Source organism: Parus major, chromosome Z, assembly GCF_001522545.3.
Source record: "Parus major isolate Abel chromosome Z, Parus_major1.1, whole genome shotgun sequence".
Taxonomy (NCBI): domain Eukaryota; kingdom Metazoa; phylum Chordata; class Aves; order Passeriformes; family Paridae; genus Parus; species Parus major.
This window is the reverse complement of record NC_031799.1, coordinates 27,212,820-27,233,666: the sequence shown is the minus strand read 5'-3', so window position 1 is coordinate 27,233,666 and position 20,847 is coordinate 27,212,820. Positions and strand designations below refer to the sequence as shown.

At 36.0% G+C, this 20,847-nt stretch overlaps 1 protein-coding gene across 2 annotated transcripts in view; it reads left to right on the top strand.

Moving 5' to 3' along the window:
• Positions 1–20,847, top strand: part of KIAA2026 (KIAA2026 ortholog) — a 53,413-nt gene that overhangs the window by 19,714 nt on the left and 12,852 nt on the right. For both annotated transcript variants that reach the window (XR_004500567.1, XM_015652840.2), the window contains exons 5-6: positions 4,829–4,918; positions 16,574–16,689. Coding sequence is in view for 1 of the 2 variants with exons in the window: in XM_015652840.2 (XP_015508326.1) it covers positions 4,829–4,918; positions 16,574–16,689 (206 nt within the window). In the remaining variant the exon portion in view is untranslated. The remainder of the gene's footprint in view (positions 1–4,828; positions 4,919–16,573; positions 16,690–20,847) is intronic.

Here is a 20,847-nt window from a genome sequence, read left to right as displayed (position 1 = left end):
CTCTTTTTTTCTCTTTTTTTCCTCTTTTTTTCTCTTTTTTTCTCTTTTTTTCTCTTTTTTTCTCTTTTCTTTTTTCTTTTTTTCTTTTTTTTTCTTTTTTTCTTTTCCTTCAGAGAGCAATCTGTGCAAGTTTGGCCAGTAGGCTTGCATTGAATCACAGCTATTTTGTAATACCCTCACCCTGAATCAGTTGAGCCCATCATGATCACGTTTCAGATGGAGCTAGTAGAATTTATTGGGTTAAATTTGGGTACTAACAGTCAATGTTGAGAGATGACTGATATTTAAGTGTACACTGACTTTGTCTATATTATAATGGTGGTGACTGAAATGTTTCCTAACAGCTCCAAAAAGTAGGTACATGTATAATTTTTTTTCCAAGAATATTATCACCATACCATGGATATATACAGTTGGTTTAGAAATAGTTTCTTACATTATTGAACAACTTAAACTATTCAACTTGTCTGTCTAAAACCTAGCCCAACCTTTTAGCTTCAGATAAAACATACCTGTCTAAGTGTATATTTCTTTTCCGTAAAAACCTTATATTAAAATGTAACAAAATACTTCTGGCTCTTTTGATCAAAGCTAGGACTCGTATCTGTTTTAGGTGAGGCTCAGACTGATCACTATTGAGCAGTTTAATCTTATTGGGGAGTTTTTTAACAACAACTTTAACAACTTAGCCCGACTCTTTCAAAAGGTATGACTGTTAGAAGAATTTGCAAATATTAAACCTTTTATATTTGGAATAGTACTAAAACCTTTGGAGTCTAGTAATGTGTGCTTCAATATACACTTCCCCACATACATGAATGGCCAAACTATGAAATTATATAACTGGTTGAAGGTACAAGTATATTTTTTAAATATTTAGTAAATTGGCTTAGAGCTAACAGGCCCTGTGAGATATGCTGGGAGAGTATAACTACAAGAATATTGCTGTTCATGTCTCCACATCAGTTCTTTTGGAGTGAAAGTTAATTTATTAAGAAGTAATATGTTTCATATGCCTGCAGCCTTCAAATGTAAAAAAAAAACCCAAACCCAACCAGAAGGCACTGTAGTTTATAAGATTAGGTCCTGTACTTAAGTACAGATATTCTGAAAATCATGACTTGGCTTTAAAGATGAGTAAATTAGTATTAACAAGTCTTTTAATATGTGCAGGGACAGAAATCAAAATCAATTATTAATGAAAATTCAGTAGGTAATAGTGCTACTTAATCTAACATCTAGAATGTGATTTTTACAATATATAGCTCAAAGCTGCTTTAAAAAAAAACCTTGCAAATGACAAAATAAACTCAAATCAAAAGCAGATGCAAATTAAATTCTTTCTACCAAATAAAAATGCACAAAAACCAAGTCCTGGTTTTAATATTTTGAAAATTACTGGAGAGGTGAGTTTACAGCTTCACAGATCATGATTTAATTGTCTCTTGCTTATTATTCTGAGTTTCAATCTTATTACTGTTGCTCATTAACATTTTAAAGAAATTAACAGTAATTTTAGTGCTGTACAGAAGGGACACTAATGTGTTTTGTGTTTTTTTCCCCGTTACAGAGTACATTTAGGTTTGGTGCTTCACTCAGTCTTTTCTCATTTCACCTCATGTACATTCACATGTAGTTGTATAGACCTACATATATGTTGATTAAGAGGAAAAGGAACATGCATGCTCTGCTTCAGTGTGTCTTTAACATTTTCAGTTTTATCAGCTACAGTCTAAATTAAATGCAGATCACAGAAGGGGGCTATCTGGACGTCTTCCACATGTATATGTCAGTGATAAAAGATCAGCTTCATAGGAAATATAATTATTGAGAACAGTCATTAGACAAATAACTTGAAATAAAGTGTGACACCTTGTTGAAAAGAGGAAAAATTCTGCAAAAAGTTTGTCTGAAATTAAGGGGGCAAGGAAAGAGCATCAGTGATCTGGTGGAATACAGTAGGTTTGTATTTATCAGTAGATCCACAGATTAGATATGGTTCTGTGATGTTAAAGAGTTCATATATAAGTTGATTACAGGAGAGTCCCAAGTTGGAATGCAGCTTGATCCCCCTGTCTTCCTTTAAAAAGTTCAGGGCGGATTTTTTTTTTTTTTGTCTTTCTTCCTTGAAGTCCTAGGAGTCAATGAGGGTCTTTGAGATCTGAGATTGCATCATAACATGAAAGTTGAACACTGAATTTGAAATCTTACTGAATATATGAAGCTTCCACTGCATACAATTGAAAACCAGGATGCTTATTGCCTATGAAAAATAAGTCCCTATGTAACAAGTACTGTGCCAGATATGATGGTGTCTTTGTTGCAGTTAACATGCACACTTCTAATGAGACTATGTTGATGTAAATGTTTATAGCCTGGATCTTTAAGCCACCGTGGAGTGTTCTAGAGAATAGGGACTAATCTTTTACTCTCTCAGATAATTCAACACAGAAACATTTTTTCACTTCAGATTATTTTCCTCATGACAGGTGATTAGAAGGCATGTTCTTTAGAACTACCAGTAAGCTATCAAAATGTGACAAATTATTGTGTTGTAACATTAATTTAATTTTTTTTTTGGCCTTCATGTTAACTTACTTACTCATCAAAATATACAAAACTGGTTAGAAGGCGATGTTGTTTGTAGAAAATTGAATCGCTGAATTCCACCCACTACCAACCATGAGCAAAGAACACTGAAATGTGAATAAGAATATCATTGGGAAAAATAGCATTTAGAGTCAATAAAATATATTTTCATTGCTGTTCTTTTCATCCTACCTTCAAAATGCTAGCTTCATTCTCTAAGATAGGGAATGTTAACCATATGAGAGAAGTTTCAGAATTAACTTTTTCCCAGTCAGTATGCATCTTTATTTCCTCATCTCAAATCATATTGTGAATGAAAAAAATTGAACTTTTTTCTTGAACCATTTTTATAGTGCTTTTCAGTACAGTATTAGAGTATTTAAAATACTAAACTAATTTTGGCTGTAAATCCTCCAAGCTCAGCTGCTGTTACCTTCCTTGTTTTACCAGTCGGTAACTGACACACAGTTACGACCCTCAAATGTACATCTTATCTGATGAAAATTGTAACTTAGACACTTGATTACTCTTGCCTGTCACCATCAGCCCCAAGGCAATAAAACTATTTATTGGCTTTGTTTTTTCCCATTGATGTAGGTTGGATTGGTCTGATAGGAGAAAATAAAAAGCAACAGTAGAATTTAGTAACTGAATTGTCAGGTGTATAGTCAAAAAATGGATTACAAGTGTGTAGGGAAAACCTTTATCCATGCCTTTATTGACTTTTGTTAAGTACTTTGTGATGTATTTTTTTGCTTAATAATACAATGTAATAGATTTCTTCATAGGCCAGAAAAAGCCTATTTTGGCTTCAGTTTGTATTTTAGGTATTTGGGACTCCTTAAAGTGCAGGACATGCAATTCAAACCTAATAGAGAGTTACTCATAGTAACTCTGTTTTCTGGGTTGAGAGAGAACTTTCACAAGTAAATTTTGCATAGATGGTCTGTGCAAGACACTGCCAATTTCCTTATTAATTTGGTATTCTACACTTGATAAATGTGGAAACTGTAAACTCTGATTTGAGTCACTCCGTTTCCTCAAAGCTCCAAATGTGCACTGTTATGAAAACAGTGACATGTGTGCACTAGAGGTTTCTGAAATTTATTTTGCTAAAAGTGTCAATTCAGTGTTTTAATAGTTACTAGAAAAGGAGCTTTTTTTAATATTAATTTGCTGAAAATCTAAAACTGCACACGAATTTGAAGTAAAAATACATTGTTATAAATTACTGATTTGTGAAAAATACTTAACAGCTGTTTGATAAAAACATTTTAGTGAGGGTGAGTTTTGTATGGGTGTTCTAAATTTCATTTTCTTAAGTTATTGCAACATGTTTTCAGTAAAGGAAAACATGTCTACCTAAGGGCATTCAAAAGAAGCAAGTCTTAATAAAGACTATAAATCCAAAAGAACCTAGCATCTTAATAATTTTTAGTTTTCTAAGTCTTAACTTGCCCTAGATGATGGCTAAACAAAATACACAGGTAAACTTTGGCAACTTTTTCAAGAAAAGAACATCCATTTCTGAACGCAAAAAAAAAAATGTAAAAAGCTGATTTCTAAAGACAAGAATTAGAAGAATATAATACTTTTTCAAAACATATATTAAGTAGGTAGATCTGGTCGATTACTAGGTTGCCTTAGAATCATCAATGTTGGAAGAAACCTTCAAGATCATCCAGTCCAGTTGTCCACCCAGCATTGCCATTGTCACCCCTATGTGGTTACATCATCCAGATGCCTTATTGGAGGCATCCATACCCAGGGATGGAATACTCTGTGTAAGCATGTAAATTTATGTTCAAGAAAAGTCGTACCAAGTGTAATATGCTATACTGTATACTACAAAGCTAGTATACTTACTTTGCCAGGGCGTTGTTTGGTACTCAAAGATGTTGTAAAGTCATCACTGTACTTGAGACTAATTTGGTAGTTGTCATTCACAGAAGTTTTAAGAAAATACCTACATTTTGAAATGGAAGCTTACAGGTAGAGATATGGTTTATGTTTGAAAAATAAGAGTATTTTCTACTTAGATTTTCTTCTTCTCAACAAGTCCTGGTGGGTTTTTTTGTTTTGTTTTGTTTTGGTTTTTTTTTAATGTTTAAAAATACTGTATGAAAATAAAAATCAAATGGTGGCACTAAATAATAATGTGCTTTTAAAGCTTATTTAATTTCACTGTACATTTTCCAAGTCCCACATCACCAAGTGTTTGTGTTCGTTTGTTTTTTAGCTTATTTGCACTAATCTTGATGAACTCAGGGAATTAATCACAAAGATTGAGAATGAACTCAAAGATCTGGAGGACATTAAAAAGAAATCGGTATGTGACATTAAAAGCTTTCTTTTGTATGGTTATAAAACAATGTCAGTTACTTGCTGAAGCCTGTCAACTGAAGTTTTTTATGCTGTTCCATAACTGCATGAAACCTCCTAAGGTTGATACCTGGGGACTGTAATCTTAATCTTTCCTGTGTGTAATGTTCTGTTCTCAATGTTTTTATGATAAGTGAATTCAGTACCTGTGTTAGCACTTCTCCATGCCAATACAAAATATACATAGTGATAATACCTTAGAACGAGTAGTTCATCTCCATCAAACATGAGACTGTTTTCCCTTGAGGACAAGTTCTTACCAGCAAATAATTACAGGAGAGAATTCTCAAATCTGCCTATGCAGTGTTGATCAGAACTTCCAGTGAGGAACTTAATTCCTCTTTTTTGCATGTGTTATTAGAATTTACTTTGTTTAATATTTACTGAAGGAGTTTGTACCAGAAAGCATGCTTTTGATACCAGATTGAGATATAGTGAATACTGGTAAAATTTTATCACTGAGTCTGTGCAACTGAAAACCTCCAAGGAGTAACAGATAAGAGAATCCATCATGTCTGACCTTTTGTAGGAGGCAATGATTCTTATTAAGATGATGGATGGGTTTAAATACATTATTGAATAGTATTCATTTAAACAGCCCTCTACAGTGAGCTCTTACTACTTTTTTCATTGCAGTTCTGTTTATTGAACCTTTCGTAGGCACTTCTATGGTGGCATTTCTATTCTTCTAATTAGAAGTGTTGATTTTTCTATATTAGATGTCAGACTGCTTTTAATTTAAATGAAAGTTTATAGCCTCCTGAAGAATCAATATATTCTTAAGTTATTTAAAAAGGTGAGAGAGCTGTGGTAGAAGAGAGACAAAATAAATTAGGATTCTGAAAGACAAGTGTCAGTGTAGACAATTAGCATAATAATTGTTAATGTAGGCAAAGGAATAATACCAGCTTAATCTTGAAATTACTTTGTAGTTGCTAAATTGCAAACTGCTTTTATCATAAGAAGGTTATGAGAAGGGCTATGTCAGCAATAGGATAAAAAGCCAAAAATTAGATTGAAATGCTACTAGAGCAGATCAATAATCTTAGTGTAGGTGAGTCTTTAAGTCTGGTAGAAAACTGTAGGAACAGGACTTCTTCAAGGGTAGACAAATGCTAAATATGTCATAATTGCACTTTAAACTGAAATCTGATAATGTCATTATGTAAGTAAGTTGCATGACTTCAGCAGGAATACTATGTTTAGTTCTAATCATGCCATCTTAAAAAACCCAAACAGTTAAACACAGGGGAATTAAAATACAATTCATTCAGCATTCAGAAGTTGTGAGGTAAGGACAATCTTTTGTTGTGCTTTTATAGACCTAACAAATCATGATTCTGTGTCTCTACACACGTGTGTTGTTAGAAGTTCTATGTAAAGAAAAAAGGTTAGCATTAATTACTGAAGAAGTGGTTATGAGTAAACAGTAAAGTGAAATACTGATTCTGAAAAAAATATTTGTCAGGGAAATGTCACATTTAAACAAACAAATAGAAAAGTGCTATATTAGGTGAATTATAAAAAAAACCCCTCCTTTGCTAAAATGAGGTTTTTCTTTATAAGGAAAGTCTTTAGGATTTCATTTTGGTGTCTAACACCATGTGTAATTATGTTTGGTCTGAAAAACTGGAGAAAATGCAGACTTTGATTCTTCACCTCTAATCAAATGACAGTGGCAGTTTCAGAAGCATCCAGAACTGAGTTTGTCCAGTTTTTCTGAAGTGCATTTGTTAAGGAAAACAATATTCTAATTTGATAATGGAAATTTGACCTAATGTGAAAGTTTATTTTAATAGGTTGTCACTTACTTGCTGTTCATGGACTTCTTTCTTGTTTTGACTGAAAGATGGTGATTTTTTTACTACTTCATGGTAATTTAATATTGATTTTTGTTTGCAATAATGACCTGGGTGAAGCCATGGGAATCTTCTTCACAAGTAACTTCCTTGATAATTTCAGTTGTAGTAGTTGCTAGCATATGTTGCTGAGCAAAACCTTCAAGGTGGGCTTTAGAAGTACACATTTTAGAAGTACAGCTTATTTAACTTTAAATTAAGACTTTCAGCTATAACCTTTTCTTAGTTGTAACCTCCCTTTTGTTACTTTGAAGACCACACTCGAGTACATAAAAGGAATTCTTTCTCCAGAATTTGGAAGTAATGGGTGCATGATTAAAGAGCTGAACTACAGGGCCTTTTTAGGCCTTTTTCTACACTGTTTTCCCTCATTTTTTTTAGGTAGTTGGACTGGTTGTGTCTGATACTTTTCACAACATCAGCTTGAGATAACAAATGATGTGACAGATTTTTGTGTGTCAAGTTAAAAGAAAATTAGAATAGGGTTATGTAATGGAAAGTAATGGATAATTTTAAATTTGGGCATTTCCATGAGTTTCTTTTACAAAAATGAAATTATAAACCTGTTGGAAAGTATTTTCGCAGATTTGTTGATTAAAACAGTTTGGTTCTCTACTTTTATACACCTGTATTATCTTTTGACTTAGCTATGTGTAATATTTTTCCTTTTAAAAAGCCTTGTGCTTTTTCTTGATTACTAGAGAGTTTTTTATATCTGTGATGAGATTTGCTTTGTGCTAGTTTGCTGTGACTTTTTAGAGTGGAAAATTAAGTTTGACCTCAGTTCTTTAATTTTGAAGAGTTCAACTTTGTACTTGAACTCTAGACACTGTTCTGAAGCAACATGGCAATTTTACATATGCATTCAACTGACATAAGTCAAAACTGCTGCCAAATAAATAGTTCTTACTCCCTATGTCTCTGGAAGCTTCTGTTTTCTGTGCCATCCCATGCAAGAGTCTAGCAAAATTCTTTGTTTGTTGCATGGTGAGAGTTAAGTACTTCGGTTTATCACATTCTGTTTTGGTTGGTGAATTGTTTATAATCCAGACCAGTTTACTAATGCAATTTATCATGGAGTTGCACAAATACCTGTGCTTCTATTCTGCTACAGGCTGAGTGGTCATTGTAAGAACAGAAATGGCCATCTACAGGCAAAAGGAAGTGAGACAGATTTTGACAGGAAAAGCACCTTTGTGTAGCAGGTGAAGTTGTATGTGATATTACTATTTTGGGTGTTCTAAAAAGTCCGTTCCTTCAGCTACTGAACAATTCCCTCTCCTTAGGACGTATTACATATCCGGAAGGAGAGGAGAGATGAGTCAGATTTGCTATTGTTTGAGTACCTGACTGGAAATAAGACTGTGAAAGGTGCAGAAAGGGGACTTAAAGTTTAATGTTTTGTGTACTGCCTAGTGAAAGGCTGATTCCCTAAGGAATGTCTAACCTAGAATTTCTTCTAGCTCTTGTACATTGCTTAGGACATGTGAAGCTGCATTGTTTAATTATAAAAACTGGAGTAAAGGTTGAATTGATAGAAAAAAGCCCAGAATTTACATTAATGAGAAATAGATAGTAGTAGAAATTAGGCTTCTTTTGTTGCTAATACTTAGATGAGGTGTGGGTGAAATTACAAGCAGTCAGTAAAAATTATAAACCTACAGTAGGAGAACATACTGGCTAAAAATTCTATTGATTTTTTTAATTGCATTTTTAGCTCTTGCTTGTTTTTTTATAATTTAGACTGTGTATGTAATATGCATAGCCATTCTGTTGAATGTGAGCTTCTAGAAATTTTCTGTAACTAGCAAATTGACCAAGATATGCAAAGTAGCCTAATTCCACATTAGCAGTGGTATTGCTGAAAAAATAATTTTGACAAACACACATGATAGGGAAGCATTTTGCGAGTATGTTTAGGATCACATAAAGACTTCTATCTAATATATGAAATTCCTTTTATGAGAAGAGGCAGTGAAGTAATGCATTTGGATCACTACAGAGTCTACCAGTCTCTGACATTTTGGATCCCACTTTTTCCCAGGTCTTCTCTGTATGGTCAAATCAGTGGGACTTGCAATGTGAATGGAAATCTTATTACTGCCTTTCAGATAATCTCCCTCTCATGTGATGTGAAGTAATTTTTTTTGTGTGTGTGAAGCTGTTAATTAAGCTGCTTAGTTGATCGGTTGTATGTACTTAACTGTTGCATATCATAGCAGAATTTTAATTTTTTTTTTATTTTTTCAAACCCTTCTTGACATTGTGTAGTATGAAAGTGACAGGACTGCAGGTACTTGCGTATAACAAAAAACTTAGGGCTTTTTTGCAGGTGCTAGCTGAATTTGTATTAAAATGAATGGGGTTTTAAGCATGAACATGGAAAGATTTCTTGTTTACTGAAATACAAGACTTCATTTTGGTAGCACTATTGGATTTGAATCATGCCCTCTAAGTCTAATTGATAAGTGCATAGCTCTCTAGGAGGTGAGAAGGAGGGCCAGAGCCCAGGATTCCCACAGTTAAGAGAAGAGAAGCTTCCCACAGAAAAGGTTAAAACAAATAATGAGCAGTATCTTCCTGAGAAGGAGACTACATCATCCATGCAGAGAGAGAAAAGTCAGACAAAGATTAAGGGAAGGAGAATTTTTTATTCAAAGGACACCAGCCAAGGTAAACAGGTAATTATGGTTTGGAGAAAAGGCTTTATTGTTTGCAGAGGTCTGTAACACCCTGATGTTCTTGACTTAATAGCCAAAAAAGTAAAATCCTCCCTTTAAAGGTTTTGTGTTGCTATTGTTCCTGGAGCTTATAACGAGATGGTCCCAGGAGGTTGAATGCCTTTGTCTTTGGAAATGGATATTTGTTTTAGGCAGGTTAGTCAAAAGACCTCAAAGCAAGCTGAGGTTTTCTGCAGCATTAAGTCACCTGCAAAAGTAAGTATTTCAGAGTACCTGAAAATTTAAAGTGAAATACCTAGTGGTTTAGGTAAGAAATAGAACTTCAGACAGAAATTCATTTATGAGGCTATTCAAAGGAATATATTTCAATGTCCAGCATGGAACATACTTTCCATGTTTGTTTTTTATGAGATTCCTAATAAGCCACTGTTAAATTTGTTCATGAGGTGTAAGTATCTAAATTAGGAGACAGCTGAGACTCCTGAGGTTTTTCATTGATTTGTTAAATTTTATTTTTAAAATATGTTAATACATGGAAAAAATAAGGCAAAATGGTTCATTTAAAAAGTTCATAAAATATTCCCTCTCTGTTCAGTGAAGAAATGGGAAATACTATCATGTTTGAAAATGTTTGTCAGGGAACCCATGTTTGGAAAAGAATCTACAGGGACTTCTGAAGAGCTTCTCTTCAGCAGACTCATGTAACCATCAAAAATAGTTTATTAATATTTTAGTTATTCTGACCTTAACTTTGCAAACAATGAAGTGGAAAAACCTATTGTGTCTTCTCATTTGCGGCCTACAGAAACATTTTTATTATCTTATTATTTAAAATCCTATTTAGTTTTTATTCAGAGGTTGACTTCCTCTCCCCATTCCTACCTCCTCTTGTCCTGACCACTTCCTCCCTCCCCAATGAAATATGTGCTATGCTTGAGACTTTTGCATGTAAAGGGTTTTCAGTTATACTTGTTTTAATCAGCATTATTGTATTTACATAAATGTACAGTCAGACAAATAATGCTATAATCTGAGAAATCCGTGTATGTACACCCATATGCAGGCTTAAACTGCAGGTAAAGTGAGCTATAATAAAAGAGATTCCAATAAATACTAGGGTTTGAGGGTATATACTCTCTTTTTATGTCCTTATCTTGAACACTTGATTTGTACTTTAGTCACTTCGAAATGCTGTTATTGCTTCTCTTGAAAACACTAATATGAGCCCAAGATACTGAATTTTGAGACAGGAATTTACACACTTGCATTCTTGTACTTCTGAGGACAGATTGAAGATGTGGAACGTTTGTAATATTTAGTTGTATAATATGAATGAATAAGGCCAATTTTAGGTTTCAGTTTTTGAAATCTTCACAATATTTGTCTTCTCTGATATTTTAAACTTTGGCTTATCTCACTGGCATTCAATATTTTTGTCACAGTCTTCAGTTTTTCTTCGCTTCTCCTGTTTTCTGTCTTTATTATCTACTTTTTTTACAACTATTTCTCTTGCTATTTCATGCTTTTCCATGTGTAACTGATTAAACCTCCAATAAATGTATTTTATTGGAGAAGGTTTCTTTAAACCACTTTTGCCATACACCTTTCTACAGTTCCAAATATGAAAGTGTGGGTTCTGCATCAGAGATGAATGTGTATTCATACATTTTTGTCACAGAAATACGACTGTGTATTCAGAACATTTCACAATGCTTTGGATTTTGGTCAGTTAGTATGTTGTTTTGAAGAAATAATTCAAGGCATTCCTGTCAGCACACAGCACTAGCAAAACAGCTGCTTTTAAGATGCTCATCTGAAGAACACAGAAACACTTGTATATCCAGAAGTTAAGAAGATAAAGATACTCAGATATATGAGAGGGAGTTAAGTAAGATCTTAATAACTTAGAAGACATAGATTTTTGTACATAGTTTAAGATCTACATATATCCAATTGCTTTGTAAGTTGCAGAAGTGTAAGTTATTAACTAACTTAGAAGTTTTTCTAATGGAGGAGTAAAACATGACAATTCAGTGCTGTATAATTTCACTGTTCTAAGTTAAACAGTAAGTTCATGCTGGTAATATTTCTCTTGTGTTTTTATGGCTTATATATTTTACATATATATTTATATATATTTTTTAAATTTAGAAATATATAAATATATATATTTAAAATTTAAAATCAACACAGTGATGATAGTGTAGTCTAAAGAAATCCAAAGAATCTAAAGAAAATTAGAACGTGGTTAAGCATTTGAATGAAAACAATTTCATAATAATGAACTAAATCAGTCAAAGACGAAGTCTTGGTAGCAAGAAATTTATTGCACTTTGTTTTAGTGGTGGTGTTTTTTGTTTGTTTTACTTTATTTGCTTGTAGTAGAAAGAAGAGAGTATGAGATCATTTAAGGATATTACTTGGTGTGATCAGATATCTAGGTCATGGAAGTACATGCTGGAGCCAGGATTTTCATGAGCTGCTGGTAAATGATCAAATATAAAATTGATTAAGAGATGTCATAAGTGAATTTGTTTTATAATTTATTGTAAGTCATTCTTCCTGACTCTGCTTAATCACAGTGTTCAAAGAATATCAGAGGTTGGTTAGCTTATAATGTTCAGAGTGATGTTGCTGAAAGTAAAATACCAGATACTGACTTTCAGGAACTTTTACTGTAGAAGATAACTCTAAGAATTTTCAAAATTAAAACACTTTCAATAATGGATAAGTTTGCATAGTATAAATACATGGTGTTGTCATGCATTCTTATTCAGTCAAAATTGGAAGTAAATGTCTGAAATTTGGCCCATGAATTAGTTATTAAGAACATTCAACATTAATCCACATATGATTTGGAAAAGTTACTAATTTCTTTTCTTTAGGTATCTGTTGTCCAAAGCAGCTGGAGATCACCAACTCCCTCTCTGTGTGACATCACTAGAAAACGCTAGACTGGTGATGTCACACATACCACAGAACCCTGCAGCAGAATGGAGCAGGCATATTAAGGGTAAGTTTTCTCCCTCCACCACCACCCCTTTTCAACAATATTGCATGGTTTTATAAGATTACTATTTTTCTTTACTTTATATTCCTGGGATAGAAAGTAAAGATTACAGACAATCTTATAAAACTGCATAATATTGTGGTGTTGTGTGTGTGTGTTTATTTAAAAGCAAAACAAAAACTCCTATAAAAAGTTCAGTCCTTACCCCATGTATCAATATCCTGGCTCCAGTCTGCTTTGGGGTTCCATGATAAGTATGCCAGAATAGTGTATGTTGGACCATCAATCACAGAGAGTGGAGTCAGCATTTCCTGGCTGCTCTGGATGTCAGAAACCTTGTTTTAAAAGGTAAGTTTTCAGTTGAACCTGTTGAATGTCTCTCTGCATTTATATGAAAATACTCAGCCCATTTCTAAAATGTATTTTTATTGTGCTTGCATTTTTAAAATTTAGTTGTAACTTGACATAGCTCAAAGTCACATTTTATACTTCCCTGTCTAGTTTTCCTCTGTTATTTTCCTGTGTCAATACCTTATATTGTGTTTCCAAAAAAAAAAAAAATAGTCTTGTTTGTCACTACTTAGAGCAATATGGTAACTAAATTCTGTTTAATATCATTCTCAGTGATCTGGACAAGGGGATCAAGGACAACCTCAGTCAGTTCACAAACAGCACCAAGCTATGTGGGAGTGTTGATCTGCTGGAGGGCAGGCAGGCTCTGCAGAGGGATCTGGACAGGCTGGATCATGGGCCAAGGCCGTGGGCTGGGGCAGAGTGGCTGGAAAGCTGCCCAGAGGAAAAGGCCCTGGGGGTGCTGGTGACAGCAGCTGAACAGGAGCCAGCAGTGCCCAGGTGGCCAAGGAGGCCAATGGCACACCTAAAATCCTGTGTTCAGTTCTGGGACCCCCACTGCAAGAGGGACATTTTGGTGGTGAATTGAGACCAGAGAAGGGCAATGGAGCTAGTAAAGTGTCTGAAACATAAATCTTGTAAGAAGCAGCTGAGGGAGCCGGGGGTGTTCAGCCTGAAGAAGGAGGTTCAAGGGAGACCACAGCTGCCTGAAAGGAGTGTGTAGCCAGGTGGTCTTCTTTTCCCAGGGAACAAGTGCTGTATGTTTCCGATTAACGTATACCTTTGAAAGTCCAGCCAAAACCTCCTAAGCTTCAGTTGAGTTTGTAGCTGATCTCTTGGATTATCATTTGGTATTACTGAGAATTTACAACACAGGCATTTGTGAAAACAAGTTTATTATTGATAGAAATTTGTAGGCAGCAATGTAATAGGGAGTTAAGTCATAACTTTATTAGTTATTGATTTGCTTTCCCCCACCCCCCTCCCCCCAATAAAAGACAAACACTAGATTGTTAGAGAATCAAATTGCATATGAAAAGAAATGGTAAATTTTGTAGTTTTAAGATTATATATACATTTTTTAATGTCTTTTTTAGTGTTTCATATTAAAGGTATAATAAGATCTAGCATTTATGTGGTTGCACAGAAAACCAACTGAAACACAATAATTTAAAAGATCATGATTTTTTCATTTTCCCAGTCTTTTTTGGCCTATGCTTGTTCTGTCCTGACTATTTCTGAGGAAAAAAGATTTTTCTCATGGCTAAAATTTGTTCATGCTTCCATTAACAGGTTTACTGTCAGTTCCAAAACCCCACTAAGAAAAGTATTTGGGATAAAGGGAAATAATTAATCTATGTTTTTAAAAATTATGTTGCTATAAAATTTTCATTAAAATTACTTGGACGTGTGGTTCCTCTTCGCCTGTTTCTCCACTCTTTTGAGGTCATTCTGAAGGGTTGCACAGCTCTCTGGGGTATTTGCCACACTTTGCAGCTTAGAGCTTACTGAGGAGACATCTGCCCCTTAATCCAAGTCACTGATGAACAAGTTAAACAATACTGGAGCAGTAATGAACCCCTGGGGACACCACTGGAGACAGATCTCCAACTAGAGCTAGCTGTAGAATTAGGGGCCAGGAATCTTTTTGTGTGCTTTTGTAAGCAGAGAGAAAAGAAACATTTGTTTATCTGTGAAGTAGTAATGAAGTCAGTAAAGTCATGAAGTCTGTTCTTGACTAAACATTGTACATGTGCTGGCTGCCTAACAGTTGCTGCTTCAAATTTATTCAGTGGTCAGCTGATAATTATCTTTCTCATAAATACTCTTCTCTTTCTACTAAAGTCAAAATCTTAGCCTTATTTAAACACAAATTAGGCTCAGAAATTAATAATTTCTTGGGGTTTTTACTTTGTAGTGATTTTTCATATTTTTTAAATATTACATTTTCATACATTTTCTTTGCTAGAACAACTGCACATATAGCATTTCTATTTCACAATAGTAGTAGCATTGTTTATTTTTCCTAATTGATTTTTGTCTTGAGACAATGCACTAATGCTCTGTAGTATATAAATACACTATTTTAAAACAGCCTGCAAAATGCTTTATCTTACAAGAAAAATAAATCTGTGCATGTAATATTCTTTTGTATGTTAACAATTCTGTTGATTACTGATATTAAGAGATAATACCAAGTGCCTTGGTGGACTACGGTATACACAAGGTCTGTTTTTATTGTAGTGATTAGTGACAGATTTTATGCATGTGACTGTCCACAAGTGAGGGAAAGTATAATACAGTTTACTGGCTGGTCTGTATGTTTGACACTGATCATTATGTCGTAATGTGGCATAATGATCCTACTTAAAAATCTTTGCTTTTGTAATTTTAATTGAAGAATGAAGATAACTATTTGTTTTGTTATGTAACATGTAAATGATTATCCGTAAAGAAATAGATCCCGGTCTTCAAACAAGCATTCAACTTGAGTGATCTTGCTGTACATTGGAGAGAACTGCTGAAATGTGTAGAGAGAAATTGTCCAAACTCCTTAGGAAGATCATTCTTGTAGACTGAAAGGCAGCTGTGACAAGCTTTATCCAGATTTTCCTGCCTTATGTTTTTTTGGTGTGCCAGACCACAGGAAGTTGTGAAGGATATGTGCACTATCAAAAGCTAAATGTGTATATGAAATAAGTAAGTTCCCAAGTCTTACTTCTTTTTCTGACAGAACCATAATCTCTTTACATCTTCTCTGAACTAGTCAAGGGCTAAAATCTTCATTTACATAAAATGCACAGTTAGTAGAGTGGCAGAAATACTATTCCACATCCCTTTTATAAGTTACATATATATGCATTGTACGGTCTTTTATGCAATGAACTACAGAATAAAGTTTTGGGAAGAAATATATACAAGGGCTATCTGTGATTGTTAAGGGGTGTGTTCTGCAGCACCATGGCTACCATATTTGTCATTTCCCAATGTTTTCTCTCCTTATTAATACTTTCTAGATATATGAAAACATGAATATAAGATTACATATATCAGTTTTGAAAATAAAACTTTTTAATTATGTTTGAATTAAAAACTTAAAGTATTTTATGTTGGAAAATTGGTCTTTGCTGCATAATCTATTGCTTCATAAATAACGAATTTGCTAAACTTTGCTTTAAAATAACTTTTTTCTATAACTTTAAATAAAATGTAATGAAAAATTTTTATCCTTGAATATTGTAGTAAAGTTTCTTTTGCAAATAATAATGTTATAATTGATACCACTTCTCTTAAATGAGATTATGGTGATATTTTCTTTAAAAATTTTAACTCAGAAAAGTGTACATACATGGTTGATTTCCCTGACCTGAGTGGATTGCTACCTATGTTAGTTACTCATTTAATTTTAAACACATGGTGTATTTGTAGAATCCTGTTTCAGTTTTAATTTTCACCTGTAAAAAGTGAGTGTCCTTGCAGTATTACTTTTCTAACTAGACATCATCCCTCTGTAGTATTAAAATTAAAGTAATAATGTCCTACATAGGTTAAGGGTAGATGTAACTCTGAAAGTTTCTAATCCTCTATTCTGGTTGTTTTCCTCATGTTACATCAGTGTTCCAGGATTATTGTGGTACTAATACAATCTAACAAGATTTAGATCTAATGCTATGATAAATAAATGGAATTTATATTTTCAGGGAAGATGGTACCATCGGAAGCAAGCAGTAAAGGAATTGCATGGTACGTTGTTACGACTGCTTAATGAACTGTTACCATGGGAACCAAAGCTAATTAAAGCATTTCAAAGAAACAGGTAATTACCTGCTCTTTTTTTTCAACAGTGGTGCATGGGATGAAAAACAGAACAAAATTCACCTTTTAAAAACTGATCAATAAGTTGACTTCCTAAATAAATAAAATTATAATAGTTTGAGGAGAGAAGTGAGGCACTGGCAGTACTTTAGTTGGAAAAAATAACTTATATTCCAGAGTTACTGTCTCCAAAAAAAATTTGAGCATAACCCACTAGGATTTCTTACCTCTAAAACACTCCAGAATCCTCAAGCGTGCTGATCAGTAATATATCACAGTACAGCTAGGATTTTCATTGCTGCTTATTTGGTTAAGAAATGCTGAAAACCTTTCTTTAAGAACTATACCAGGGCTTCATAGAATACTCTGACTACTTACTATATAAAGCCACTTATATTAACTATTAATGAATTCACTGCAGAGCAATTCTTGAGGCATTGTTTTGAGGTCTTTGTAACCTCAACCAGTAAATTAGAAATGTATCTGGAAAGATGTCAGAGGAAGATAAGTGAAGTAGTGACAGGTTTAAATCTAGTAAAGTGCAAGTATGAAGGTGCTACTCTGATTATAAATCATGGAGAGATTAGATACTGTCTTGAGCCTCAGTGCCATTCTTACCTCTTAATTCTACATCTGTTGCTATAATTGCACCTTAGTTTTGCCAGGCAGACAATTAAAAAGCAAGGCTTAAACTCTGTGACAAAGGATTGGAAAATAGACTGATTCTTAAATGTTGAGTGTGATAGAAGCAAATTACACTGTTATGTGGTACAGTGCTAATGCTGAAAAGTGTAAAAGGTGTCATGTTTAAAAAAACACAACAGCATAACACCAAAGACATTAAACTGGTTCCTCAGTACCTCATTTTTTGACTATCATGCATGAATTAAAATTCTTATTTGGAAGTTTGGGATACTGTTGAATATTTTGCTTTAAATAATGGACCCAAGTACAAGTTTTGGTTTTTTTTAAATTTCCCTTTCAATTCTCATTCCTGTTCATTTACCTTAGCTGTTAATTTTTCTTCCTGTTTTTAACAATTCAGAATCCTTCTGGAAATGTGGCAGATATTATTACTGCCAGGAAGAATTTGTTTTCCAGTATGTGAAGTTTACAATTTTGTCTTTTTTGTAAATTCTGTTGTGGAATGATTTGCTGCTTAGTAATCACGTCTGTTAAATCACAGAATCATAGGTTGGTTTGGATTAGAAAGGACCTTAAAGATCATCCAGTTCTAATTCCCCTGCTGTGGGCAGGGGCACCTTTTGCAGACCAGATTCCTCAAAACCCCATCCAATCTGGCCATCCAGGAGTAGAGTTTCAACAACTCTGGACAACCTGTTCCAGTGCCTCACCACAGTTGCACTTCAGAATTTTTTCCCAATTTCTAATCTAAACCTACTGTCTTTCATTTGAAGCCACTGCCCCTTGTCCTCTCACTACAAGTTCTTGTACAGGTTTCTCTCCCCAGCTTTTTTTGAAGGCTCCCTTCAGGTACTGGAAGGCTGCAGTTAGGTCTCCCTGAAGCTGCCTCTTTTCCAGGCTGACCAATCCTTCTCAGTCTTTCTGCACAGGAGAGGTGCTCTATTCCTCTGGTCATCTTGGTGACCTCCTCTGGACTCACTCCAACAGTTCCATGTCCTTCCTGTTGTGGCACCCCAGAGCTGATGCAGCACTGCAGTGGGGTCTCAGCAGAGCAGAGCAGAGGGGCAGAATCCCCTCCCTGGCCCTGCTGCCCACGCTGCTCTGGATGCAGCCCAGGACACGTTTGGCTCTCTGGGCTGGGAGTGCCCATGGCTGGGTCATGTCCAGCCTCTCACCCAGCAGCACCCCAAAGCCCTTCTGGGCAGGGCTGCTCTCATCTGTTCACCCCAGCCTGTGTTAATACAGGGGGTTGCCCCAATCCAGGTGCAACACCTTGCACTTGGCCCTGTTAAAACACGAGGTTTTCCTATGGACCTGCTTTTTAAGCTTGTCCTGGTCCCTCTGGATGGCATCCCATGCACTGCCGCTGTTGAGAGGGACACAACAGAACACTAGAGGTTCATGCAGCAGTAGCAAACTGCTAGTTTGAGTGCAGCTACTTTTTACAGGGTTTTCAAAAAACCTACCCTTGGTCCTGATTGGCTGAATTAGGTTGCCACCCAGATCACTGACCAGTAGTTGTCCATGCTGTTTGAGGGTTGGCTGGCATCTGTTGTTTGAATTTGAATCTCCCAGCTTCTCAGTGCCTTCCTTCTAAGGATGTTTACCTCTTTTCGTTAACGGCATAGACTTGTCGAGTTATAATTAAGATTATCTATAACTGTTAGGCCTCTAGGCAGCTGTTAGCCACCACAGTCCTCTAAGGGTGTCAGCTGCACCACTCCGTTTGGTGTCATTTGAAAACTTGCTAAGAGTGCCCTCAGTCCCTCTGTCTGTATCATTAGTGATGATATTAAATAACTCTTGTCTGAGTGTGGACCCCGAGGGACATGACTAGCCCCTGATGTCCATCAGGATTCTGTGCCATTGACCACTGCCCTCTGGATGCCAACATCCAACCTATTTCTTATCCATTGAATGGGTCTGCTTATCAAATCCCAGTCTCTCGAATTTAAGAGACAAGGATGCTGTGGGAAGACCATGTTAAAGGCTGTACAGAAGTCCAGATAAACGACAACTGTAGCCGTTCCCTTGTCCACTGATATACTCAGTCCATCCTAGAGGGCCACAGAATTCATCAGGCAGGACAGGCCCTTGGTGTAACTCTGCTGGCTATCTCAAATCACCTCCCTGTGCCTTAGCATGGGTTCTAGGAGGGTCTGTTCTGTGATCTTCCCAGGCACAGAGGTGAGGCTGACAGGTCAGTAGTTCCTAGGGTCCTCCTCTCAACCTTTTTTAAGATCGGTACAGTGTTATGCTTTTTCTTGCTATCTGGGACTTGACCTAACTTCCAGTTTTTTTTTTTTTTTCAAATGTCATAGAAAGTCCTTGGTAAATACATCAGGCAATTCCCTCTCTTCTGTACATTCATATTCTTCAGGTGATCATGAATCTGATCTTTACTTAGAGTGGGAGGGACATTATTCTCCCAGTTCCCATCCTGCTGTCCATCCAGTCAGAAGGCTTGTGAAGAAATACTGCCCTTGAAGACTGAGGCAAAAAGCCTTTGAGTAACTCAGCCTTCTCCTTATTCATTGTTACCAGTTTTCCACTCTTATTTATCAGAGGGGGTCACCTTCTTTGGCCTTCCTTTTGTGGTTAACGTGCCTGTAGAAACGCTTCCCGTTATTCTTTGTGTTCTTTGCCAAGTTCAATTCCAGTTTTGCCTTGGACTTCCTCACCCTTGCCCTGCACAACCAAACTCGATCTCTTCAAGCTCTCTTCAAGCTCTTCTGGTTTTAGCTGCCTGTGCATTTGCTTCTTTCCCTTCAGTCTGACCAGCAGTTCCCTACTCAGCCCTGCTGTTTCCTTGCCTTCCTTCCCCAGTTTCTTGCTCCTGGGGATTGCCAGCTCTTGCACTCTGTGGAAGACTCCCTTGAAGATCTGCCATCTCTGTTCCACTCCCTTGTCCCTGAGGGAAGTCTCCCATTGGATCCCACTGGCTATCTCCTTGAAGAGTTGGGGATCTGCTTTCCTAAAGTTCAGGGCCTGACTTTGTTCCTCGCCCGGCCCATATTCCTCAGGACTGCAAACTCCAGCAATGCGTGATCTCTGCAGCCCAGACTCCCTCCAATCTTGACATTCAAGGTCAGCTCACTCACACTGGTGCCCATCAGATCCAGGATTGCATGTCCTCTGGTAGGGCTGCTGTGTATTCCTTGGCTCAAGAAGGTATCCCTCATGCTTTCCAGGAGTCTCCTGGCTTGCCTGCAGCCCGCTATGCTGCTTTCCCAGCAGATTTTGGGGTGGTTAAAGTGCCCCAGCAGGACAAGAGCCTGTGATCATGGTGCTGCCTGTAGCTGGAGCACGAGGGCTTCATCAGTAGGGTCCCTTTGATCAGGGGTCTGTACTTAAAACCAGCCACAAGGTTCCCTTTCTTGCCTTGGTCCCTAATTCTTACCCACAGGCTTTTGACCTGCTTGTGGTTGTTCTTCAGAGACAGATGATGTCTCTACCTCCTGATGTAGAGGGCAACCCCTCTGCCCCTCTCTTTCCTCACCTGTCTCTTGGAGAG